At 49.5% G+C, this 25,723-nt stretch overlaps 1 protein-coding gene across 8 annotated transcripts in view; it reads left to right on the top strand.

Annotated features, from left to right (window-relative positions):
* TTC7A (tetratricopeptide repeat domain 7A) overlaps window positions 1-25,723 on the top strand; it is a 115,301-nt gene that overhangs the window by 7,506 nt on the left and 82,072 nt on the right. For 4 of the 8 annotated variants that reach the window (XM_042246211.2, XM_027966870.3, XM_042246212.2 and 1 more), the window contains exons 2-5: window positions 416-579; window positions 5,960-6,128; window positions 20,406-20,536; window positions 22,705-22,820. In XM_042246211.2, the coding sequence (XP_042102145.1) occupies window positions 416-579; window positions 5,960-6,128; window positions 20,406-20,536; window positions 22,705-22,820 (580 nt within the window). Of the gene's footprint in view, window positions 1-415; window positions 580-2,257; window positions 2,282-5,959; window positions 6,129-7,606; window positions 7,665-16,687; window positions 17,000-20,405; window positions 20,537-22,704; window positions 22,821-25,723 lie in introns of those variants that run through there. The other 4 variants (XM_027966872.3, XM_042246213.2, XM_042246214.2 and 1 more) reach the window with 4 other exon arrangements.

Here is a 25,723-nt window from a genome sequence, read left to right as displayed (position 1 = left end):
ACTTTATAGAGGTTCCACCAACTTTTGCCACACCAGCAATGGATGATAGTTTGAGCCATCATTTTTGCCCATTTTGTCCAAATGTTAATTTTAGAAACCATGAGGTCGGTAGCAAAGAATGGGCTTGTAGGCTGTGGCATACTCAGAGGGCTCGTGTCCTGTGGCAGCTTTCCCGGGTCTACACTGCAGAAATTAAACCAAAGGGGGCAGTTTGTGCTGTGACCGTGGTAGAATGTCTGTGTTTTCTCTTCAAAGGCTGGTTAAAGTTTGTGGAATCTGTGTCTTTATTTTCTTAGACCTGGACCATTCATGTGCCTGGGGCGGGAGTTCTTGGGTGCGTACAGTCTTCACACTCGCCCTGGTAAGGGGACTGCTGCCCTTGCGTACCGACTCTCACTCCTGCCCTGCTTTCCAGATGACTTGGGGAAGTTGCTCCTGGCTGAGGCCCTCCTAGAGCAGTGTTTGAAGGGGAACCATGCCATGATAAAAGACTCCATCCCTCTGCTGGAGAAGAATGAGCCGAAGATGAATGAAGCCAGAAACTACCTGAGCAGCATCCTTAACCACGGGAAGCTGCCGGTAAGCGGTTCTGCCCTTTACCCGCCAAGCTGGGGGCTGCCTCTCCTCTCTTCTCCCTCCTGTCTGCTGTCCAGCCTTGCCGGGGTCATTTGGTTGCTGGAGAAGCATGTATCTCTTAAGGGTCAACCTAGTGCCATTCAGTACAGTAGCCACTAGCCACAAAGCTCATCCAGATTGAGACGTGCTGTGAGTGTAAAACACACAGTGAATTTTGAAGACAGTACAAAACAGAGAATATAAAAGATCATTAATTATTTATATTGATTATATATTCAGATGATAATATTTTGAATGTATTAAATAAAATATATTATTAAAATTATTTTCACCTGTTTTTACCTTTTTTAATGTGACTAAAAATTTTTACTAGAAAAACCTAAATTACACTTGTGGCCCAAGTTGTATATTTCTATTACACAGTGTTTGGTTGACCTACTTTGTCCCTGATCATTTGGCCTCTTCGAGGGTCTCAGGGAAATAAAACCTAGTAAGCCTACTGTCTAGCTGGAAACAGGCAAATATGCTGTTGTCTAGCAATGGAAGCACTCCATAACATGGCAATCCAGTTTCAGTCCACATGCATTTATTGAGCACCTACTGAATGCAAGGCATTGAGTGATATAGAGGGAGGTACAGTCTCAACTTTCTTTAGACCTTTACTGCTCAAAGCATGGTCCACCCACCTATAGTTTGGGTATTATCTGGGAGCTGTTAAGAATGCAAAATCCGGGGACGTCTCTGGTGATCCAGTGGCTGACTCTGCACCCCCAGTGCAGGGGCCCAAATTTGATCCCTGGTCAGGGAACTAGATCCCACATGCCACAACTAAGAGTTTGCTTGCTGCAATTAAAGATCCCACATGCTGCAGCAAAGACCCAAAATAATCACATAAACAAACATAAATATAAGGGAAACAATACAAAATCTGATTCAGAATCTGCATTTAAGAAGGCTCTCTCGGTGATTCTCATGCACCTTATTTAAGTTTGAGACTGTTCTCAATTCCAGTGTATACTGAGCTGTAATAGAAGTATTGGTATGTCATTAGAGACCCAAAGAGGAAGTAATTTTTCAAGAGATATTCCAAAGTAGTATATTTCCTGACTTAAATATTTGCCTCAGGGAGGCTGCAGGGCTACTGAGAAGATAGTCCTATTAAAAAATTGTTCAGGGTGGACTGTGATGCATGCCACTGGAGTAGCTTACAAGGGGAGGCAAGTCTTAGGGGGACAGGCCCTGGGGTGAGCTGGGGCAGTCAAACTCGGGCTGATAGTAGTTCTGAAACTGGACCCATTTGGGGGCTGGACCTTGAAAGGGGTCAGGATATGGACTTACACAGATAGAACAGGGCATTCTAAGCTACAGGAAGCAATGTATGATGCAAAAGTTCTTGAAGGATTTCCTTAAAGTATGTCAATTAGCAGGAGCATCAGGGGATGGCTTTAATTAGGTATAAAGGGACATTGTGGCCAGAGAGTTGGGAGTGAAATACCAGGCCAGGAAGTGGGTGTTTTCTGTAAGCGGTGTGGGGAAACTGTCTCAGGAGTTTAAGGTTACTGCCTTCAGACTCCTTGACAGGGATTACTGTAGTCCTGGGAGGTTTTGTCCTGGATTAAAATAGCTGCTTGACCCTGAGCCTGTCCCCTGATCTTCCAGGCCTTCCAGTTTCTCATCTGCCCATCAAAATGGCTGAACTTGACTGGTAGGTCTCAAGTTTTTCCCATCAAGACCCTTTAAATTTTTTTCTTTTTTCTTTTTTTTCTTTCCGGTAGACTTTTTAATTGTATATTAAAATTTTCTTTTTAAAAATAAAAATGACTCAGGCTTATTGTAAAAAAAAGTTCACTAAAATAAAAAAACTAATTTGCATAATAATAGGTCCATGTTCCCACTCCCATCCCGAGTCGAGCTCTGGCCATCACTTGCTGTGAGCTCCATATGCCTTCTCTATGTTAACAGTCACATGTACACATGTATGGAGCTTTCTTTTCTTCTTAGCGTTATAGGGTTCTGACTTGTCAAGTTGCTCTTTTGCACCAAAAACTCACTTGATGCTATCTCCGTGCCAATACCTCATTCTTTGTATTTGCCGAATAGTGTCCACATGTATTATTGTGAAAACTGCTTTATCTACCATATCAAATTTATTCAGCACAGATTTTACCATGCTTTATTAACCAGAGACAAAGATGGGCACTGATAACATTGAGAAATTCACTGTTATATGGACCAAGGCTAAAAACTCCATGTTGATCAGGCAAAATAAAATATTAAAAGTAGTTTGTGGGATTCTCTATCTTACCCCAAAGGCAAAGGTGTGACTGGGGTGTGATATTTCTTGGCAGCAGATGAAATCTCAGATGGCTTCCCATGCATTCTGAGGCGTTCTCATGGGGTGAGGAGGAGAGGTGGGTCTCGGGGCACCTCCTCAGGGTAGTTTGGAACCTTCTGCCCTCAGTCACTTCCGAGATCCTGGACAGCTCCGTGCTTTGGAGGTGGGTGAAAATGAGCCATTTGTCCTGACTTCGGGTGTCCAGTGAGTGCCAGGCTTTGCCCCATCTCATTGGTGCCTCACAGTAACCTTCTACAGTGGTATTTACTCTTATTCCCATTTTCCAGATGAAGAAACTGAGACCTAGGAGAGGGTAGTCATGTAGCCAAGGACCGCAGCGCTAGTCTTGAACACAGCCTGTCCGACCCTGTTCCCATGTTCCCACGTTCCCTGCCATTTTCCAGTGTTGTGTCCCAAGTGCTGGAGTAGAAATTAAATAATGACTGAGAAACCGGGACTCATGTGGGTGGCGATGTTGCGGCTTCTGCTTTTAGAGATCTCATTTGGCATCTGTGAAGTATTTCCTCATCTCTTCTTCCTCTTACCTGAGTGTATACATGAAGTCACTCTTCCCTGTTTATTGACAGAGACAGTGAGGCACGAAAAGGCTCGGTGACAGGCCTGATCTGTCCAGTCGAGGGACTGTCCCCCAGACCCAGTGGCTTCTTGCAGAGCATCCTTCCCTGGGGCCGAGGCTCTGTGGTTCCCACACTGTTGAATTGACAAGCCAGGTTCAAATTCAAAGGCGTGGGTCCCAAAGAGCATAGCCAACTTGTCATTCTGCCAGGAAAGGACATTCACAAAGCCCCCAAACACAACAGCAGAACCATACCATTTTCTATTACTGTCAGTCCATAAAAGAACAAACATCTTAACATCAAAACACAAGACAGATATGCTTAAGAATTATGCCCTTCTTAATTCTTAAGAATTAAAGGCAGCTTTTTAACTAGCATAACTTTATAAAACATTCACCGCATTGTCCTTAATTTTCCACCAGCTTGGTGGAAGCCCTGTTGTAAACTGTTATTGGTTCCCCAGGAACCACTCCAAGCTACACCATGTCATCTCGCCCTGAAACATGTCCTGAGCTTAGCTGCCCTTTTCCTTCTTTACAGGAGAACAGAATAATAATAATAATTACTCATGGCCTGTGTTTATGTAGCTCCTTTCTAGAGAAAAGTTCAAAGCTCTTTTCTGGACTTCGTCTACTTACGCTCTTGGCTTCGCTGTGACGGGAGGTGATGGGTGGCTGTTATTATCTCGCCCTCAGTGATGGGGAAATCCAGGACAGAGCAGGGAGGAAATGTGCCTCTAGGAGGTGTGTGATCTGTGGTCCTGACCCAGGGCAGAGGTGACCTACGGGGGGAGACTGGCAAATCCCCTTGAAAAATTCAGCCTTTGAGCAGGTCTACAGTCAGCAGGTCAGGCATGCAGGGGGCCCAGTGGGTCCGCTTGGTGGAGACATTGTGGGAGGTCAGCAGAAGGGAGCTCTCTGGTAGCCAGGGAGGCTTCTAGGAGGAGGTGGGCCTGAGCAAGGCCCCGAAGAAGAGTGGAGGATCTGCACAGACTGAGGGGAAGGGAAGACTGTTACAGATGGGGCTTGTGTGAGCAGCACCAAAGGAAGACCGTGTATTGGACCAGTGAGGAAGGGGATTTGGGCTTTGCCGTGTCCCACTTCCCTTTGTTGGCTTCTGAGAGGGCAGTAGGTGGTGAGGAGTGGTGGATGCTTCCCCTGGGGTCATGAGTACCCGAGACTCTGATCTCCCTACAGGGGGTCAAGGGCAACACCTTCCTGTTGGTGACAGAGGCCAGGAGTGGGGACCAGGACTGCATCTCCCGGGAGCTTCGTGGACAGAACTGGTGCTCTATGGTGGGGGTGGTGCCCAGAGCCTGGCCAAAGGGGTGATGGGCTGGCTGAGCACAGACATGGAGGTGGAGGGCTACAGACAGTGGCCTAATAAGGTGGGAGATTTTAGAGCAGTCTGGGCCCACGTCCAAGGCCAGGACTCTCAGGCAGGGCTGACCAGACCTGCTTGGGGCCTGAGGGAGTTCCCAAGAGTGCGCATATGGGGCGGAGATCTGAGTGTCAGCAGCACTTGATCAAGTAGGGGAAAGAAAACAGGCTTGAGTGCAGGCACTTGATTCTGATAAGAAAAGGGTGGGGGCCTCACAGACCTTTGCTCCTCTGTCTTCTGGCCACGTTTGTGGCTGTTTCCGTCTCCCCACAGGGGTCCTGCTGCTGCGGGTGAGGGTTTCAGCTTCAGGCCCCTCACCTGCAGGACTCTTTCCAAGGCCTTTCACCTGGTTAAATATTTATACATATATGCATCTGTCTACCTGTCTGTGTAGATGGGGCTTTCCAGGTAGCACTAGTGGTGAAGAACCCACCTGCCAGGGCAGGGGATGTAAAAGATGCGGGTTCGATCCCTGGGTTGGGAAGAGCCCCTGGAGGAGGGCATGGCAGTTCACTCCAGTATTCTTGCCTGGAGAATCCTCATGGACAGAGGAGCCTGGAGGGCTACAGTTCATAGGGTCACAAAGAGTCGGACGTGACTGAAGTGACTTAGCATGCACACACATATATAGAGAGAACCCACAGTTATATAAGCTTTAGGCCCCACAAAACTTGGTTGGGTCTCTGAGTCCCTGCTTGTGTTAAGAGCAAGTGCCTGAACTGAGTGCCAGTGCCTGCCTTGGGTGAAGCTTCTGGGAGCTTCAGGAGAAAGGATTCAGGGCCAAGTCTGTAAGCCACTTGCAGTCTGGTTGGGGGCATAAGACACACACACACGACACATTTAGGGACTCGTGTGAAGCTATCACCAAGAGCCACAGTGTAGGCCAGGGACCACAGGTGTGCAAAGAGGGGAGCTGTCCACATATACTTGAGGGGTGGGAAGGCTTCCTGGAAGAGGAGAGGTGTTCTGAGCAGGGTCTTAGGCAAACCGTTAGGGCTCAGAGAGGGGCGCATTCATCCCTGGGTACCTGGTGGGGGTGGGCCAGGGGCTTTGCGGCAGGAACCCGTTGATGTGGTCCTTGTCCTTTCAGCCGCAGTATCTGTGTGAGGCCATGCTGATCCTGGGCAAGCTGCACTACGTGGAAGGCTCATACCGAGATGCCATCAGCATGTACGCACGGGCCGGCATTGACGACATATCCATGGAGAACAAGCCCCTGTATCAGATGCGGCTGCTGGCAGAGGCCTTTGTCATTAAAGGTAGGTGTGGGCACCAGCCGGGGCTCCCCTTCACTGTGCCCAGGTCATTACACTCTGACCCCCACGTCCCTGGAACACTGACCGGCCAGGTGGTTGCCAGGGTAACCAGCCACACCACTGGCTGACTGCAGGTATGGGTTGGATGTCAGGTCAGAAGGCTTGGGTAACCCGCCCTCGCTCTGTTGACAGATAGGAGCCCAACTGTGTGCCCTCGGGCATATAGCTCCTCACCTTTCTTGGCCTCTGTTGATTTATCTATAAGACAGGGGCGTAACAACCTGCCCTCACAGGGTTACCATGAACAAGAGGAATCAGTTGTGTAACCAGGTTGGGAAAGGCTTAAAAAATGTGCCACCTGTCGTCAGGCTGGCACCAGTATTGATATTGGCTACAGGTCAGGTGCTTGATGGCAGAGAAACCTGGAATTGCTCAGGTATCTGCCGCTCTCCTGCTGTGAGCGGCCCAGGGGGTAGTGCTGGGATCCTGCGATGGGCGGGTCAGAGCCACCTCCCAGGGTGAGTAGTGTTCTGGTGGGGAGCTAGGCACATGGGCTTAGTAATGTAGGAATTTCATGGTGGGGGTTGTGGATGCCCACGTGGGGAAAGAGTGCCCTGAGCTTGCAGGCATTACATGGTAGTGAAAGCCCTACCCCAGACTTGGCACTGCAAGCTCCTTCTTCCCTGGATCCTTGAACCCTGGGGTCACAGAGCCTGAGCAGTGGCTCTTGGTGGCAGTGAGGGTCGCAGGAACCTGTCTGTCTAGACTGTTGCCAGGATTCTTGGATGGTCAGTCTTCCCTTTATTCCAGCACAAACCAACCCCCAGAGTCTAGAAACACATGTGGCCCGGTGGAGATTTGGTGCCTGGTATTGGCAGAGTGTTTGTCACCCTTTTTTCTATTGTAGACGGGGACATTCTGCCATCTTATATACAGGGAAACTGAGGCCCAGAGAGGGAAGGTACCTCGCCCAGAGTTACCCAGAGATCTGTGGTGGAACCAGGATTGGAACCTCCACCTCCTGTTGGCTTTGGACTGTGATTCCCCACTCCGAGTCTTCTGTCTCCTTTGGGTCCCGGAGGAGTGACTAGTCTGAGCAGGGCGTAGCCTCCTTTGAGAGCTGTTTGTCCACCCCCAAGTCCCTGGGTCCCTTTCACCACTGAGAGACTGTTAATGCCCTCCCAGGAAATTGCTGAGATTTTCACCCCAGACAGACCCAGTGCTGGGCTGTGAGAAGCAGGTGCCCGTCTCGGGGGGTCCAGTGTGGGGTCTTCTCCATTGCTCTCTTGTCCCCTTCTCTGCATCCCGGCAGAGGCTGGGGGGGTCTTGGGGGGTCGATCTTCATTTGGCATTTGGAAACCACTTCTGCCACCAATTCCCCGAACCTAACACCCTTCCGCAGGGCTCCTTTCCGGCACTTTTTCCTGTAGACCTGGCTCGGTACCTACTGCTCCCTGTCTCCCGCTTTCTACTCTTTCCAGCACGCCTCCAGCTTCTTGGGGGAACACAGGCCCGGTGGTCAGAGGTGCTGCAGGGGAGGTAAGGAGCCGGGTGTCCCTGGCGTGGGCTGCTCGATCACCTGGCTGTGCTGGCTCCCCAGCCCCCACTGACTGCACGCGGCCTTGTGCTTGCCTGCCTCCTCTCTGCCTGTCCTCTCTGTCCTGTTGCAGCTCCTGTACCCTGCTGCTTGGCATGCTGAGGTTCACGGGACCCTGTGTGTGCTTGAGACTGCACGTGGCCTCCAGAGTGTGCATGGTGTTGGTTTTCCTGGGTCTAGGGGACCCAGCAGGGTTCCCCAGCAGAGAGTAGGGGGTGGGGACGGCTCATCATTGGTCCTGACTCCATCTGTGAGCATGGGGCTTGTGCGAGCCTGCCAGGCTGCCAGAGCAAAATGTCATTGACTCACGCTCAGTCGTGTCTGACCCTTTTGCGACCCCATGGACTGTATCCTACCAAGCTCCTCTGTCCATGGGCTTTCCTAGGCAAGAATAACTGGAGTGGGTTGCCTCTTCCTCCTCCTGGGGATCTTCCTGACCCAGGGATTGAGCTATTGTTTCTTGAGTCTCCTGCATTGCAGGCATTCTTTACCACTGAGCCACCTGGGGAGCCCCAACACAGACTGGGTGGCTTTAATAGGAGTTTGTCACAGTTCTGGAGGCTACGAAGTCCAAGATCCATGTACCAGCAGCATTGGTGTCGGGTGGGGGCTCACTCCATGGGTGGCGGGTGGCTGCCTTCTCGATGTGTCCTCACGTGACCTCTCCTCCCTGTGGGCTCCTGGAGAGATCTCTTCACCTTCTTATAAAAGCTCTAATCCCATCATCAAGCCCCCACCCTCATGACCTCATCTAACCCTAGTTACCTCCGAAAGACACTGTCTCCAGGTACCACCCCATTTCAGTTAGAGCTCCAATGGATGAACTTGGGGCCCACAAACATTCAGTCTGTAAGCAGAATGGTGGCGGCAGCACGCCCCAGAGTTCAGCAAACAGCAATATACATTCATTAAACCCTCACTCCACGGCAGGCATGCCCTCCTTCAGTCTACACAGTAACTCGCGGAGTAGGTGTTCTCTTCATTCGTGTGTTCTAGACCAGGAGTTGGAGAAGGCAGTGACACCCCACTCCAGTACTCTTGCCTGGAAAATCCCATGGATGGAGGAGCCTGGAAGGCTGCAGTCCATTGGGTCGCTGAGGGTCAAGACACGACTGAGCGACTTCACTTTCACTTTTCACTTTCATGCATTGGAGAAGGGAATGGCAACCCACTCCCGTGTTCTTGCCTGGAGAATCCCAGGGACGGTGGAGCCTGGTGGGCTGCCGTCTATGGGGTCTCGCAGAGTCAGACACGACTGAAGCGACTTAGCAGCAGCAGCAGCAGCAGACCAGGAGTTACAAGCAAAGAGGAGAAGGGACCCTTGTGGATGTCCCTGGAACTGGCAGAATCAGGATTTGAACCCAAGCAGCCAGATCCCATAAACACTCTGTGATGGTGCTGCTCAGAGTCCTAGACTGAAAGGAATCATGGAAATGATATAGGTCAGTTCTCAGGTAACAGATGAAAAAGGCTGGCAGAAGTGAAACAACTTACCTGGACATCAGTTAGCTTGTGTGTGAACCAGGATGCCCTCCCTCCAGGCTGCCTCTTTTCAGCCTTTGTCAGCAGATGTTGGGTGGCCTCCTGCGAAAGCCTGACGTGCCTGCTCCCCAGTACTCTGCCTGACCAAGCCATTACAGCCGGGCTTCTGTACCGTCTTGCATTGGAGTCTGCTCTGTGGTTCCACCTGGTCCCTTCCTGTGGGGCTGGGAGTTGGGTTCTGCAGCCCACCTGCCTGGAGGGAAGGGGGCGAGGCCGTGTGTCATAGTGGGAGGGGCCTGAGCGCCCTGCCTGGAGGCTCAGTGGGACTGTAAGTGTGGGTGTCTCAAGAGCAGGCTCTGGGTCTCTTCACTCACGAGAGACATAAAAACACACTCAACTCACCTGCTTTCCCCTTCGAAGCAGAGGGACTTGGCAGTGTGTCCTCTGGGAGGTCACTCACCAGGACTTGACCTTGCTCTGAAGTTGGGGGCACATGGATGGGAACAGAAACTTCTTCCTGATTCTCAGGGAGGGCTTCGGACACCATCCCAGGAGCTTGAGAGAGGGGGCAGCTGAAGCAGTTGTGGGTTTCTCTTGCTTGAAGTGAAGAAGCCTTGTGTGCACATACACGGATATTACATGGAGTGGGGGAGGGTCATATCTCCAACTCCTCTAAGGGGAAAAAAGTTATTGTCTATGTCAAATTTAATCAGAAACAATATGAAAACTACAAACTTTTCACTAAGATAGAAAAATAAAACAGCTTCACTTCCCTGTTTGAATGAACTGTTCCCCAACATCACACCTGGGATCAGACTGACCTGATCCTGCCAGGAGCGGAGGACTGGATTTTAGGGCCTCACATGGGCCCCCAGGACGTAGGCTGGGCTCTGTCAAAGCCTCTGGCTCTAAGGAAGGACTGTCTTTCCCCAGGTCCTCCAGCTCCTCCTGGCTGCCGAGTTGATGGGTCTGCCACACAGAAATAGGCCTATCTTGTGGCCAGCTGCTCCCAAGTCCTCTGCTGGCCCCGGATGGAGCTGAGGGCCCTGTCCCTGCCTGTCGCAGTCCCCCAGTTGGTCCCTTCTCCCCTAGTCTTCCAAACTTCTCTGGTTATCTGACTTTGTGGTATACCCAGAAACGTGAGGCGTGGGCCCTCCCCCTCTGCACCCTGAGAGTATGATGGGGGCAGGGCATGGGGCTGCAGGATTATCACTTTGACCACCCAGGACCTTATTGGAAGTGTAGACTCAGGCCCCACACCAGATGTACTGAATCAGAACCTGCATTTTTAACAGCATCCCCAGGTGATGTGTATACACCTTAACAGTTTGAGAAACAATGCCCTGGAACTCTTGTTTAATAAACATTTGTTGGCTGGTGGATTGACCTTCAGTTCATCTCTAGAATGGAAGGGAGTTTTTATGCTCGCTCTTTGGATGCAGAAACTGAGGCTTGTCCACAGCTGTGCAGCCTGTGAGTAGCAGAGCTTGGACTGGTGGCCGGTGGTTGTCTCCCAAGCTCCCATGGCTGACTAATATTCTGTCATACTAGTATGTATGCTCTGCGTCTTCCTTATCCGTTCATCTGTGATGGGCATTTAGGTTGTCTCCATGTCCTGGCTATTGTGAACAGTGCTGCTGTGAACACAGAGGTGCATGAGTAGACACCTCCTTTTGATACCATTCTGGTTGGTTTGGGGGAAACATCTTCCATTTACTTTGGATTAAAGATAATCTAGGAGAATTTGGTGTCGAGGCTCTTCTCAGAAGACCTGTCCTCAGTACCGCCATCTTTGCAGAGCCCTGCTGGTTTGATTCTATGTGCTCGTGGCTGTCAGCTTGTCTTCCTACGAAACTTGAAGCCCCTTGAGGATTGAGGGTCATTTCTTCAACATTCCTAGTCTTCTCTCCCTCTTCTCCCTTCCCTTCCCGGACCACATGTTTCTGATAAATGAGGTCACTCCTGGTGCTCAACGTGATCTAGAAAGTTCTGTCCCTTCACCTTTTCTTGGGCCACTGTCCTCGCCAACCAACCCCATTTTTGTCCCTCTACATGTAGGTAGCACCAACACTTTCTTCCAGACACAGTTCAGGTGCCCCTCCACCAGGAGATCCCCCTGATAGTAGCTGCAGACTACAGCATTCTCTCCCTCTGTCAAGCTCGTTTGGACCTTGGCCCAGTCTCCCCAGTTAGAGATCGGTTTGCTTCTCCTGCCAGGGGTCTGGTGTCTTGTCATTGTGCCCCTGGCCCAGCTCCCACTGGAGAGAGTAAAATTTGCCAGCAGTTGATTCAGCAAGTGCCCGCTGGGGGTGCCACGATGGACACCTCGGGTCCCTCCTCTCAGAGTGGCAGGTGGGTGAGCAAAGCCTGCTGCTGGTGTGCTGTGCCCGGGGAGAAGCGGCCGCTCTGGAGGCGGCCTGCAGCGTGCAGCAGCCATCCAGTGTGCAGCGGCCATCCAGCGCTGGTAAGTCATAAGCCACCTAGTGCCACTCTTTCCGGCCCTGCCTGTGCATCAGCAGGCTGTAGTGTCAGTGAAGTCCACCATTTGGGAAAAGCAGGAAACGGGAACTCCCAGTGGTGGCTGGTCTGTAGCTTACTTCCATGGCCTGCTGGGCAAGATGCCAGACTTGCTGCCTGGCCGTGGTTTCCTGGCCACGTGACTGCCCCCAGTTCTGTGGGCTGCTCTGTCTTGACATCTTGGTGTGGGTGGGAGGGTCGGTCTTTGAATCCCCTTGGGGGCTACAGCTCCTCAGCTGCCCATCTCCAAGTAGGAGAATCACTGATGCCCAGGGAGAACTTGTTTGACTCACTGTGTTCCAGAGAGGGGAGTGAGACCTAGTAAGTTGTGGGGCCTTCCCAGGTGAGCTGGCACGTGAGGCTGAACTTTAGGATGGATTAGCTGCAGATGGATGGAAGAGGTGCCTTCCAGGTAAAGGAAAAATCCAGAGGGAGGCCCTGGGGAAATGGAAGTGACTGATTTGGAGTAGAGTATAGTCATACCTTTCTGGAATTAAGAGAGTGTGTGGGAGGGACTGGGAAATGAGGGGGCATCGAGAGCCCGGCAGGAAGGCTTGTGGTATCCCTTTTGCTGGTGTTCCAGAATTTTGGCCCTAGGTGGCCATACCATGGGGTGTGGCACAGCCTGTTTCCCGTAAAACTGGGCTCATCTGTTGGCCAGCACCCTGTCTGGGCCCATCTGGAGCAGTCTAGGCAAAGCCATTGTGGATCCACGTAATGAACTGTCCTCTTTTCTGCTAATCTGAGTTCTAAGGGCATCCCCAGTTCTCATGGACATGCATGATGCTTCAAGGCCTGTTCTTTTGACATCTTGAGCCTTACCCAGTTCAGCCCTGAAAGCCCCAGGGTCGCTGTCCACCTCTCAGCAGTTCTTTGGCAGATGACTTCCTTCTCTCCTCCAGCCTGTGTTGCTTCCTGTTCTCTGGCCCTTGCGGCAATGATCCCCCATTTCTGCGGCCATGTGCCCTGCCTGAAACCCTACAGACCTAGTCACTGCTGCCTAGTTTGGGGCTTGTGGACCCCTTTAGCCAAGCCAATCCCTTTGCTTCTTGCTCACAGTCCAGCACCAGGGAGGCTACTCTGGGAGGTTTATCTCCTGGCCAGCTAATAAAAGGATGACCTGGCCATGGAGGGAGATAGCCCTGGTTCACCCAAAATACTGTAGTATGATGCTAAATTGTGAAAGTGCTGTGAAAATTTTAAAGTAAAAATATAAAAAACATTAAGTAGCTGTGAGAATTATCTTTTCCTCACTCCTCAAGATTTTTTTTTCTGTTCATTCAGTCTCTGAAACCGCCAGCTCTTCTGCTCTCTCCTGGGATTTTATGGCTTTATGTGTGTGTGTGTGTGTGTGTGTGTGTCTGTGTGTGTGTGTAAGTTCAAGCTTATGCACACGTGTCCTTTTTTTAAAAAGTAACCATTTATGTGTGCATGCTCACTCAGTAGGGTCCCAAAGACTGTAGCCTGCTAGGCTTCTCAATCCATGGGATTTTTTTCCAGGCAAGAAAACTTTGGAAAAATGAAAGAACACCAGGCAGCTCCTAGGGTGGGATATGGTGGGGATATTTGGTTTGGGGTTTTTTTTTAGTCCTGGTATGGCAGGAATTAGCTGTTTATTTTGGCTTCCTTCTTCAAGGGGTGTGGGCCATCTGCCTTGTGGGAAACGGGTCAGACTGTGAGCCCTGGAGGGAGAGGCTGGCCTGCAGATGGAGACGAATGAGCAGTCTGGGCGTCTTGCAAGGGGCTGGTGTGTTCATTGTGTGCTCACCAAGATTTTACTGAGGTCCTGCCTGGGTTGAGAGATACAAAACAGGGCAGGAAGGTGGGCGGACTCACAGAAGGGAGACCGTGGAGCTGGGAGTGAAGGAGTGGGTGTGGTCTCCCTGCATCATCTCCTGGTGGCCCATTCCTCCATCGTTGGAGGCCACCCCCGAGAGTAGTTGGTGGGGGTGTGAAATGTGGACGGGGGACAGAGGGGTGCATTTGAGAAACCAGCGCTGACACCATGGCCCAGCTGTGCCAGGGTAGACGGCTGTCCTTCAGCCATTAGATACACATGTGAAAGGCAGGCCCCCATGGGTGGCCAGAAGCCTGAGATTTGGGAACCGCTGGCGGGTCATCGAGGGTAAGTAAGGAAAGACGTATGGAGTCTGGGCTGAGAGGACGGATGGTGTTGAAGCCGGAAGACCTGGGTCTGGCTGGCACTTAGAGTGGAGAGGTGTTGGAGGGAATCTCCTCTCCCTGAGTTAGATTTCCTGTTTGCCATTCTAGGGAAGGGCTAAACCCCTACCTAACAGATCATTTTGAGCATTACTTGAAATGTTTTCTGAGAGCACATGCTCTGTTCTTCAGAATATCATCAAATTTAATGTTCACAGCCAGCCTATGAGGTGGACATTGTTAGCGACCTTATTTTGTGTTTGGGGAAACTGAGACTTGGATCTCTGTAAATATTTTGGGGTATATTCTTCCAGTCTTTTTTTCCTGTAGGTTTATATTTTAAAGAAAAATAAGTTCATACATTCATGTATTTTGTAACTTGTTTTTTGAAGTTAATATTTTATAAACTAGTTTCTAGTATATGTGTACATTAAAGTAGCATCATAGCATTTCATTGCAAGAATCTATTGCAGTTTAGCAAACTTATCTCCTGTTATTGAACCTGTAGGTTAAGTCTGTCTCTCTCTCTTTTTTTTTTTTTGCCATTATAACAATGCTGTACTGGATATACTTAAGACTAAATTTTTAATTTTTTTGCATACATTATCTTTTTAAGGATAAATTTCTAGAAGTAGAGTGAAGTCAAAGTATATGCACTTCTCAGAGACTGATAAAGTCAAATTGGCTGCTCTTCTTTTCTTAAATTTTTTCAATTGGTAAAATATAAAATTTAGCATCTTAACCATTAACAATCTTTCAGCTGCAGTAAAATACACATCAAATTTATTATCTTAACCATTTTTAAGTGTACAGTTCAGTAGTGTTAAGTACATTCATGTTGTTGAGCAACCAATCTCCAGAACACTTTATCTTGCAAAATTGAAACTCTGCGTCCAGTAAACAGCTTTCCATTCGCCTCCCGCAGCCCCTTGCAGTCCCCATTCTACTTTCCGTCCTTGATTTGACTACTGCAGGTGCCCTGTAGAAGTGGAATCATACAGACTTTGTCTTCTGTGACTGGCTTATTTCACTTAGCATGATATCCTTAAGGTTCATCCGTGTTGTTGCATATGGCAGGATTTCTTTTTCTTAAGGCTGAATAATATCCCCCTGTATATATATCTTACATTTTCTGTATCTATCCATCAATAGACACTTGGGTTGCTTCTGCCTTTTTGCTATTGTGAATACTGTTGCTATGATCGTAAGTGTACAATATCTCTTCTAGACCTTTTTTTTCAATTCTTTTGTGTATATACCCAGAAGTAAAGTTGCTGGGTCATATGGTAATTCTGTTTTTAATCTTCTGAGGAATGACCGAGCTGTACCATCTTGTATTCCCACAGTTGTCTGCTTTTGAGTGTGATTTGTAAGAGCTCTTCCCAGCCTGGCCTTGAGGCTTCCCCTCTGAGGGCTGGAGCAGTCCCTGGCATGTCTTCCTCTCTGCCATCCTCCACCTCCATGGGGTGTGCCCTTCCTGCGTGCCCTGTACTCTTTGACCAGCTGGGTAGGCAGGAGGGAGAGCTCCACATATCTGGAAAGTTCCAGTACAGAAAGCATCGCGTTCTCCATCTCCACATCCAGAATCCCAGGCTCCAAGGGCGGGGCTTCTTGGAAGAACTGCCGTCCAGGATGGGATGAGTCACTCAGACTGATGAGGCCAGGGCCAGCCTGTGTGTTGAGCCCAGAGCTGTGCCAGGGTCAGTTTGCCTCCAGACGGAAAGTTTGGAGTTCATGAGAAAGCAAGAGTTCTTCTTGAAAGAGGAACTCCCCTCTCTCATAGGACAGGGTGTTTTCACAGAAAGACCCCTCTGCTAGTGGAAATTCAGGAGGTAGTACCCAGTGCTTCCTGGTAGCCTTTGGCTTCTTGACACTTGACAGGGCTGGGATCCACTGGGATCTTTGGGCAGCAGGCTCAGGAGCAGCCTGTCTCCATCTTGGACCTAGTGTGGTCTCACACACAGGGCGGAGGGTGAAGAAACTCGAGGCCTGGAGTCCCTGCTATATTTCCCATTAGATATTCATAGACAGGAAAATGGACCTTCATTTGAATCAAAGAGCAAATATAAGGCAAAGAAGCCTTTTTTTATGGACAGAACTCAGTAATTGGACTGTGACTCTCACTAGGAGGAGCTTCAGGAAGCTTTTTGGTCTTCTGTATGTTGGAAATTATTTCATACACCACCACTTCAATGACTATATCCCCTCTAATTTGATCTTCATTAGTTCCCTAGAGTCATAATTGCTTCCTTTAAGAGAGGAATATTTTTATTGTTTTTAGATATATTTTTATACAGTTCCTAGGTCTTGAGTGTGTAATTTGATGAATTTGGCAAATGTAGATACCCATGTAACCAACAGCCCAGTAAAGACAAAGAACATACTCATCACTCCAGAAAATTCCCTCAGGTCCTTTGCCTATTGGTCCCTTCCCCCAAGCCCACCCCAGGCAATGGTTGCTTCTTTTCTATTAATACAGGTAATAATTTTGCTCTTGTTTAGAATGACATATAACTGAAATCATAGAGCCTGTACTTTTTGATATCAGGCTTCTTCTGCACAGTTATAAGTTCTGAGAGATTCATCTGTGTTGTTTATTTCTGAGTAGTATTCCATTGTATAAATATGCTACGGTTTGTTTATAAATTCAGCATGCACTGTTTTTTAGAGAGGGAGAAGCTTCACCAGGCTCTGCACTCTGCCTGAGTGAACGTGCACATTCCTCTGTGCGTCCTTCCACTCACTGAACACCAGGTCTTGCTCTCGCTGGGTGCAAAGATCAACCAGAAATGGGCAGAGGAAAGTTACAGTGTAGGGGAAGGGCACACGCAGAGGAGACGCAGCTAAAACGTTCTGCTGGTTCTGGAGTCGAGAGACTTCCGAAGCCTTCAGGGAAGAGGTGGTTTCGCTGTGAGCTTCCAAGGAGGATGGATTTAGAATTCTCCAAGAAGCACAGTGGAGAGGCCCCTGCTAGGAGCTGAAGAAACGGATGAAGCGCAGGGAAGGTAGCAGCCCCACAGACAGATGCTTTGTTGTGGCCAGCCCACTGGGGTCTTGGAACTGGCAGCCTGAACCTGCCAGGCAGCTGGCATCACCCATCCCAGTTCTGGGCCCAGAGGTAAGGCAGTAGGGAACCCAACCAGTAGCGTATCTCTGGCCCGGGGCGGGGAGGACGGGCACAGGGTGTGTGGAAGCAGACCCTCTCTGTGTCTTCTGGAGTTGGCTGTGCCCTCCAGCCATCTGCGCTTGGCTTGCAGGCCAGGTGTGAACAGTTTCTGTGTCCCGCTGTCCTTCAGGGAGCATCGGCCATGGGTCTCAAGAGGAGAGGCTGGGCCAGCACTAGCAGTTGATGCGGGGGTCCTGCCTTCTTCTGCCTTCTGGTTGCGTCTCCTCCAGCTCACCCTCTGTTCTTCCTCCCCCGTCACTCCTCTCCTGGTTCTGAGTCATTTGGCAAGAGGCATGTTGACACTTGGTGACCCGGGTAACTGAGTATTTGTGTCGAGCAAGGGCCTTCACGGCCTGTGCCCAGTGTTTCCCAGACTGAGGCACCCCGACCTTTGAACCAGTTCACACCCCATCCTGGCAGAGGGCAAGGTCACTGAATCCATATGGGTTGACATCTAGCCAAGAAAGGCAGTCATTCCTTACCTTGTGTTTGCAGAGTACTCTGTACTTTGTCAGACATGATCAGGCTTGTTGTTTGTTCAGCCAGCCAGTGCTTGCATCGTGCCTACTGTGTGCCAGGTTGTAGAAAGGGGAACGTGATGAGGCCTATGCCTTTAAGGAGCCTACAGTCTGGCTGAGCAAATGTGCACAAATAAATAAGTATAAAAAATGGTGGGGCTGAAATATGTAAAGTATAGACCAGGAGAGATGGTTGATTATACCAGGGTGTACCAGGAGGAGCTCCACAGAGGAGGTGGCACTCGGTGGGGCAGAAGGTGAGCTGTAATTTTGGGTGGACTTTGGGGGTCCTTACATTCCAGGCAAGAGGAACAGTCTGAGCAGTCAGCATCTGGGAGCAGAGGCTGGGTGCGGGTGCAGCAGGTCCGGTGTCCTAGTGAGCTCAGGCTTAGAACAAAGCACCACACACTGGCTGGCTTGTACCCCCAGAGACACTTGTTTCTCATAGTCCTAGAGGCTGGAAGTCTGAAATCAAGATCAGGTTCTGGTGAGGCACCTCTTCCAGATTGTTTGTTATTGATTTTAGTTGCTAAGTTGTGTCTGGCTCTTTGAGACCCCTGACTGTAGCCTGCCAAACTCCCCTGTCCATGGGATTCTGCAGGCAAGATTACTGGGGTGGGTTGCCATTCTCTTTGCCAGGGGATCTTTGTGACCCAGGCGTCAAACGTGTGTCTCCTGCATTGGCAGATGGGCTCTCTGCTGCTGAACCAAATTGCAGGCTGCCAGCGTGTTACTGCGTGCTCGCATGATGGAGCAGTTGAGGGAGCTCTCTGGGGTCTCTACAGACTCCAGCCTCAGGACTTAACCACTTCCCCAAGGCTAGCCTCCTCATATCATCACCTTGGGCTTTAGGTTTTCAACATGTGACTTTCAAGGGGACACAAACATTTAATCTATAATGTGTGGTGAGAGACAAGGCTAGGGAGTTGACAGGGATGAACCTTGGAGGGTGTGGTACAGAGAGTCAGGAGTTTGCTATAGCAGCAGGGACCCTTGTAGGGGTTGTAAGCAGTAGAGTTTTAGAAGGATCATCCTGGGAGCTATGAGCAGGATGGATGAGAGCCTGGAGGCAGAACTATGAGCTGCACGTGACAGGAAGGCAGTTTATCTCTTTATCTACTCAAGATATAAAGCCCGAAATTAGGAGATAAGAGAGGGGGAGGGGAGAGGAGGTTTGAAATGTTAAGTGGTCATCAGTTGGATGTTAGGGCCAAAAGCAGAGAGTTGAGGATTCTCTTCTTATCCCTTCCTTCAGTTAGTTCATCTTGAACACCTACTACATGTCACATACTGTGTGGGCACAAAGATGAGAACGATCTGAGTTCTGCCCACTGAGAGCCGCCATCTAGGGCAGCTGTCTCAGGTCAGGAGTACAATTTAAGCAGACTTTGACCCCTCCCCTGCCTCAAGGGAGAAGTAGGGGAAGTGATTTCTTGGTGCATACATTGGAAGTTTTCAGGGTATAGTTCTTCAGGCAAGGTGTTCAAACTCTTCAGGAATCTGCCCTTTACCATCAAGTCTCATCTCTGCTCTGTGTAGACTTCATTTTTTTTTTTTTTTTAATGACTAAGAGTTTAGTCAGTCTTTTTCCTGTCTTAAAACAACAGATAAAAATACAGTTGTTTTCCTTCACAGCTTTCTCTTCCTGGTTTCTTATAGTTTGGGGATTTTTGTTTTTGTTTTGACTTTAGAGTGGCTCAGGGGTTAAAAGTGTCTGCCTGCAATGCAGGAGGCCTGGGTTCGATCCCTGGGTTGGGAAGATCCCCTGGAGAAGGAAATGGCAACCCACTCCAATATTCTTTCCTGGAGAATCCCATGGACAGAGGAGCCTGGTGGGCTACAGTCCATGGGGTTGCAAAGAGTCGGACACGACTGAGCGACTTCACTTTCACTTCACTTTTCTTATATTTAAATTTTGGTAAGAAAACACACATGTATAAAATATACCATCTTAACCGTTTTTAAGTGTACCCTCATGTTAATGACATTCACATTATGTTGCTTCGTTTTAAAGTCAGCTTTCCCTAACATTTCCAGTCTGACCTCTTAGCTGCTTAACAAGCCCAGTGGAAGGGGTGAGAATTCTGGGATGGGGTCCTCTTGGCCCCACCTGGCCACGTGCACACCCTAGCCAATCACTGTGGGCTTGATGATAAGTCAGCCTGGATCACGTGCCTGCCCTGGAGGTGGGATGGGGTCTTTACTCTGTGAACCATGGGGGCTGAGGCTGCGGGATGGACACTCAAAGGGAAAGTGAGGTGCTGCTGCTGAAAGAATGGGAAGTGAATGCCAGGGACACAAAAACAGCAGATTCTCCTGCAGGCACATAGGATCTGAGCGTGTAATGTAGGCGGGGTAGAGATTGGTTGGTTCCTTGAGAGGTCTGTGTGTAAGTGCTGTGTAATCGAGCAGCTACCATGTGCAAGGACTGGCACTGATACAGTCCAGAGAGACTCATTTGCTCAAGTCTAACTACTGGGGGAGAGGAGTTGGATGTAAATAACCGCTCCAGGATTCAGACATGGAGAGTGCCTCGGGAGGGGTCAGGGTTGCTTTGTGGAGTGCTGTCTGGAAGGCCAGGCAGGAGCTGAGCATGCAGGTACCACCAGTGTGGTTCCCCACATGGGGCACGGGTGCCTGCTGTCTGCCCACCGCTTGATGCCAGCTGCTGCTAATACCATTCTTGCTTTAGGCCCTCCCCCCCACTCCCCGGACCTCTGCTTCCCACTGGCTGCTCCAGAGTCTCAGATGAGGCCACCCTGGGCCCCTGAGAGGGGCCTGGAGTTGGGCGCCCCCACCTTCAAGCAGGGCAGGTCCGAAGTGCGCCCCTCCTCCTGCAGGCCTCTCCCTGGAACGCCTGCCCAACTCCATTGCTTCCCGCCCCCGCCTGACTGAGAGGGAGGAGGAAGTGATCACCTGTTTTGAGAGAGCCTCCTGGATCGCTCAGGTGTTCCTGCAGGAACTGGAGAAGGTAAGCTGGAAATGACAACCTCGTTGTCATCACTGCCCTCTGCTGAGCACGTGTATCTGTGCACCACCCAGCCCTCCAGCCCCGCCAATTAACCCCATAGGTTATGCTTGTGCAAATTAGAAAAGAGGGCCCTGCACCCATCCTTAAGATGCTCTGGAAACTCCTTATAGTATCCTGATCCTGTTAGCGTGAGACTCTTTACTGCCAGAAAACTGTTTTAATAAATAGAAGAGTCCACGCTGTCTATGGGGAGCCGGCAAACTCCTTGATGAGCTCAGCTCGTATGACCAAATTTGACAGCCCTGTTTGAGACAGCCCTCACAACAGCTCTATGAAGTAAGTATTACAGTCATCTCTGTTTAATAGATGAGGCTTAGGTTAGTCTATTTGCCCACTCCTGTCCCCTTGGAGGGCTTTCCTGGGTGGCTCAGTGGTAAAGAGTCCACCTGCCACTGCAGGAGACACAGATTCGATCCTGGGTCCGGAAGATCCCCTAGAGGAGGAAATGACAACCCACCCCGGTATTCTTGCCTGGGAAATACCCCCACAGACACAGGAGCCTGGGGGGCTACAGTCCATGGGGTCTCAAAGAGTTGAATGTGACTTAGCGACTGGTCAGCACCACCCACTCCCCTTGGAGGGGTGCAGTCAGGCCAGACACTCTTCTCGACTCTCAGGTGCCCTGGGAGTCCCTCACTGGATCCCCTGGTGGGGAAGAGGCCCATTCTTAAGGCTGCAGAAACAAGACTCGAGTGTATTCACCGGCATAGGTCCACGTGGAGACTTGAGTTGACCTCTGCCAAGGTCACATGCAGTGTTTTAGAAGCTCTTCACATTTGAATTACATATGGTTTGGAGGAAGCATTCAGGAAGAAGAGAAGGTCACCCATTCAGTAGAAGCTTGGCCTTTGGACTCTGTAAAGGGGACCATGTAGACGATGAGCTGTAATGGTGTTCAGGGCTGGAATCAGCACCCCGGGGACTCTGGGCTCACAGATGGGCCTTGATAACTGGTTATGTGGGTCCAGGGAGGGCAGGCCGTGGAACCCTGTGCATTCTCGGCAAGACTGGGTATGCCTTCTAAGACCCAGCGCCATCCTCTGAGGAACTAAGAATCCTTAAACCTATGTCAGTTTTTGAAAAATAGGTGGATGGCTCGTTAATTTTTTTTCCCCTTGGATCAGAGAGGAAGGTGGCGTCGTGAAGGCAGGCCCTCCCAGAGCTGAGCTTAAGTGACAGCTCAGTTAATAATATAGTTGTTCCTCAGCTTCCCCAGAGACCCGGGCTCAGCCATCCGGCTCTTCTGAGGTATGTGACAGGACAGTGCAGTGCCTGGCATTTGGTAGCCGCTTGAGTGCTTGTTGAATGAATGGACCAATAAATACAGAGCCCGGAATGTGTAGCTGGCCAGACTTGAGTCTGCAATCATGGCTCAAGCCAGCTTTGTGTTCTCAGGCACTTTCTGAGCCTCAGTTTCCTCTGAAGTGCAAATAAAACCAGCGTTGGAGGGCTGTTGTGGGCATCCGGCATTTGCATGCAGAGAATGGTTTAGACTTATTTGATTTATTTATTTATTTTTTCTGAAGGGTAGTGTTTTATTTGACAGACAGCATGGGCTTCATACATATCCCTTATCAATGCCTTTAAAACCAAACAACTTTAAAATTTAGCAACAGTTTCTCCAAGTACAAAAATACACATTTATTACATAGGGTAGTAAAATTTGTCAAGGTATACAAAATCAAAGCATTTTAGATAAAGCATTGGTCTAATATATTGTAGATTGACAGAGTATAATAAAATGACATGTAGTCTGTCTTCAAATCATACAATGTAATACTTAGTGGGTAGGAAACCATCTACTCAGTTTAAAGCATAGAGGATGCTGAGGTTCTTCCATCACCATTGCTAGTCTCTGTGTACCCTTAGATACTCCTGTAACATTTCATGTGAATAGTTAGTATTGCTGGAAAGTATTATATTGTAGACTTATTTTAAGTGGAAACAGATCAGGTTGCGTTTGGTCTGAATACTGCGCTACGTGTCCCTGAGGTGCCTGGGGGCTTGGGAGGTGCTGGAGCCGCTGCCCCTGCCTGGACTGACCCTGGCCCCAGCCCCTCAGCCTTGGAACCTGCAGACAGCAGCTCTCTCTGTGTCTCCCTTGCTAGGTCACAAGTAACACCACATCCCGGCACCTGAAAGGCTCGCACCCGGTCGACTACGAGCTCACCTACTTCCTGGAAGCTGCCCTCCAGAGCGCTTACGTGACGCACTTGAAGAAGGGGTAGGTTGCTGGCAGAAGAGCAGGACCTGGTCATTTCTTCCCGTCCTGGGAGCTGCTCACGTTGGTCTCGCTGAATCAGGTGCCCCTTGTCTCTTGGACATGTGTGTGTGGACTCCCTGGAGAGGACAGCGTGGGGGGGGTGGGTTGGCTTGTTCCCGTCTTGTCGGATGAGCGTGCCCAAGAGCTTGGGAGCGGGACCGGGCTTCAGGAAGCCGCTGAAGCAGTGAAGCCTGCACGTGTTGCGGGATGGTCGTCTTTAGAAGAGGAGGTTCTGGGAGCCGACAGGGTATGGGAAGAGGGAAGGACAGTGAGCCAGGCGGTCTGGCTGTGGTTGCTGTCGCCCGAAGTGTCGGCTGAAGTCATTTTGCTTCCCTGAGTCTCATTCTTTCCAAAATATAATGGAAAAGGCAATTCCTGCTTGTTCCATCTTTCAGGGGGCTGTGAGATACCAGAGGAGATGTGAAAGTAAAGGCTTGGCATCGTTTTGGGGGGTGCAACTGCCTGCAGATGAGATGGCAAGAAGCTCATTCTCCTGTGTGTTGACTGGAGGGCTTGGGATGCACAGACACGGGCTGAGAACCCCTTTCTTAGTCTCTTGCTCCTTGGGGTTAAGAAGGGCGCCGTCCCTTGTGAAGAGCCTGGTAGATGTTCCCACCTGCTGGGGGTGGGGCTGGGGGTGTAGGTGCCAGGCCCAGTGTGGTGTTTCATGGGGTGTGTTGGGTGGTGGTGGAGATGGAGGAAGAGGCGACCCAACCAGGAGGGTGTATTGCTGGTGGCGTTGGGTCTTTGACGGTTCTACGGGACTCAAGGCCTCCACCAGGCTGAAGACTGGCAGATAGGGGTCTGGGCTTCCTGTGCCCCAAGTCCCTCAGCATCATTACCACCTTCTGCAAACACTGTGGGCTGGGGCCGTGAGGACATTCTGGCAGGCAAGGGGACCTGGGGGAGTGGGGACTTGTGTGCTCAATGGAGTTGGTCACTGTGCAGGTTGGGTGAACACCTCGCCTTTCTCAAGCCTCCCAGGTGGAGGTGGGCCTGCCACACAGGTTACCTCCTCCCCACAGGTGAGGAAACAGGGTCAGGATCCGCTTTCATTGCTCTGACTGGCTGGAGTCCTGTGAGGCCCCTGTGTCATTTTGGGTGTGATTCCTTTTGTTAAATTCCACTTTATTCATTCTTTTCACATTTTTGGAATAGAAGACTCTTACACAAGATACCAAAATAAAAAGGTACAGGGGACAATAAGTTTTCCTTCCATCTCCACCCCCTGCCTCCTGGTTCCTCTGTAGGCAGTGTTCCTAGGCTCTTGTGTCATTCCAAGACAGTTAGCAGCGTTCCCAAGTGGTTATATGCATGTAGCATTTTCTTCCTTTTTAAAATGCGTATTCTCCCATTTGCCTTTTTTCACTCAAAATGTATCTCTTGGAGATTGTTCCGCATCAGAGCTGCCTTTTCTTCACACTGCTGGGTAGTATTTGTAGTACCCTGTAGTTCAGATGTCTGACTTCAGATGTCCTCAGTTTACTGGGAATTGGTTTACTCAGTTCCCGACTGCGGAACAAATAGGTCACTTCCAGACTTGGGCTCTTTCCAGCATATGCCAGAGTCCAGAACAGAACTGTACGGGTGCATTATTTCAGTGGGAGGGACATTCTGGATTAAAAGGTAAGTATTGGTCATTTCACTAGAGATGGCCAGCTTAGACCTCATGTATGTGTTAGTCGCTCAGTCGTGCCCGTCTCTGCGACCCCATGGACTGTAGCCCTCAAGGCTTCTTTGTCCATGGAATTCTCCAGGCAAGAATACTGGAGTGGATTGCCATTCCCTTCTCCAGAGGAACTTCCCAACCCAGGGATCAAACCCTGGTCTCCTGCCTTGCAGGCAGGTTCTTTACCGTTTGAGCTACAGGGAAGTCCTGCTTGAGCTACAGAGATGGCCAGCTTGGACCTCATAGGGATTTGCATTCCTGTGCCACCAAGATGTGTGGGAGAGGCTGCTTTGTAAGCTCTTACAGCGCAGTACAAGCTTTTTTAAGAAAAATTTTATTGAAATATAGTTGATTTACAGAGTTGTGTTACTTTCAAGTATACAGCCAAGTGCTTCAGTTATACATATATGTACATGTATTTGTCTATGTTCTTTTCCTTTACAGGTTAATACAAAATATTGATTATAGTTTCCTGTGCTATACAGTAGGTCCTTATTGGTTATCTATTTTTTATATAGTAGTATGTGTATTTTAATCCCAAATACCTAATTTTTATCCCTCCCTCCCCCAAAATGAACAATTTATTGGTTACTCCCTCCTTCCTAGTTTATATAGGTAATATGTTTATGGTGGAAATTTTGAAAAATACTTAAAAATATATATAAAGTAGACAAATTAAAAATCACATATTCAATCTTCAGATCAGAAACTGGCAAATTATGACCTTTTGACCAGTCACCTGCTCTTATAAAGTTGTTTTTAGAACATAGCTCTCCCATTGGTGTAGATATCTTCTAGATCTGTGGCTGCGTTAGAGCATCTACAGAGTTATATGACTCCAAACCTAAGATATTTACAGTCTGACTCTGTACAGAAGAAAATTGTCTGGCTCCCATACTCCAGATAATCACTATTAACATTTGATATATGTCTTTTCACATTTTCCTATGTATAGATATACAGGTGTATTTTTTCCTTTTTTTTAAACAGCAACAAAACAGTATCATAATTTATAGTACGCTGCCTCGTAGCCTGCGTTTTCCACTCAGGGCTTGGTTGCAAGCCTCTGTTGTGCCCTTGCTCATCTCTTTTCCCTATGAAGTTGCTCCCTGTGGGGTCAGGGGAATATGGCCAGGCCCACACCTGCAGGTGGGCTTAGGACTTGGTGGGCTGTGTGGCTGGGACAGTCATCCTT

This window comes from Ovis aries, chromosome 3 (assembly GCF_016772045.2).
Source record: "Ovis aries strain OAR_USU_Benz2616 breed Rambouillet chromosome 3, ARS-UI_Ramb_v3.0, whole genome shotgun sequence".
NCBI classification, from domain to species: Eukaryota; Metazoa; Chordata; class Mammalia; order Artiodactyla; family Bovidae; genus Ovis; species Ovis aries.
Note: the sequence above shows the minus strand (reverse complement) of the source record. Positions and strands in the feature narration are given on the sequence as shown.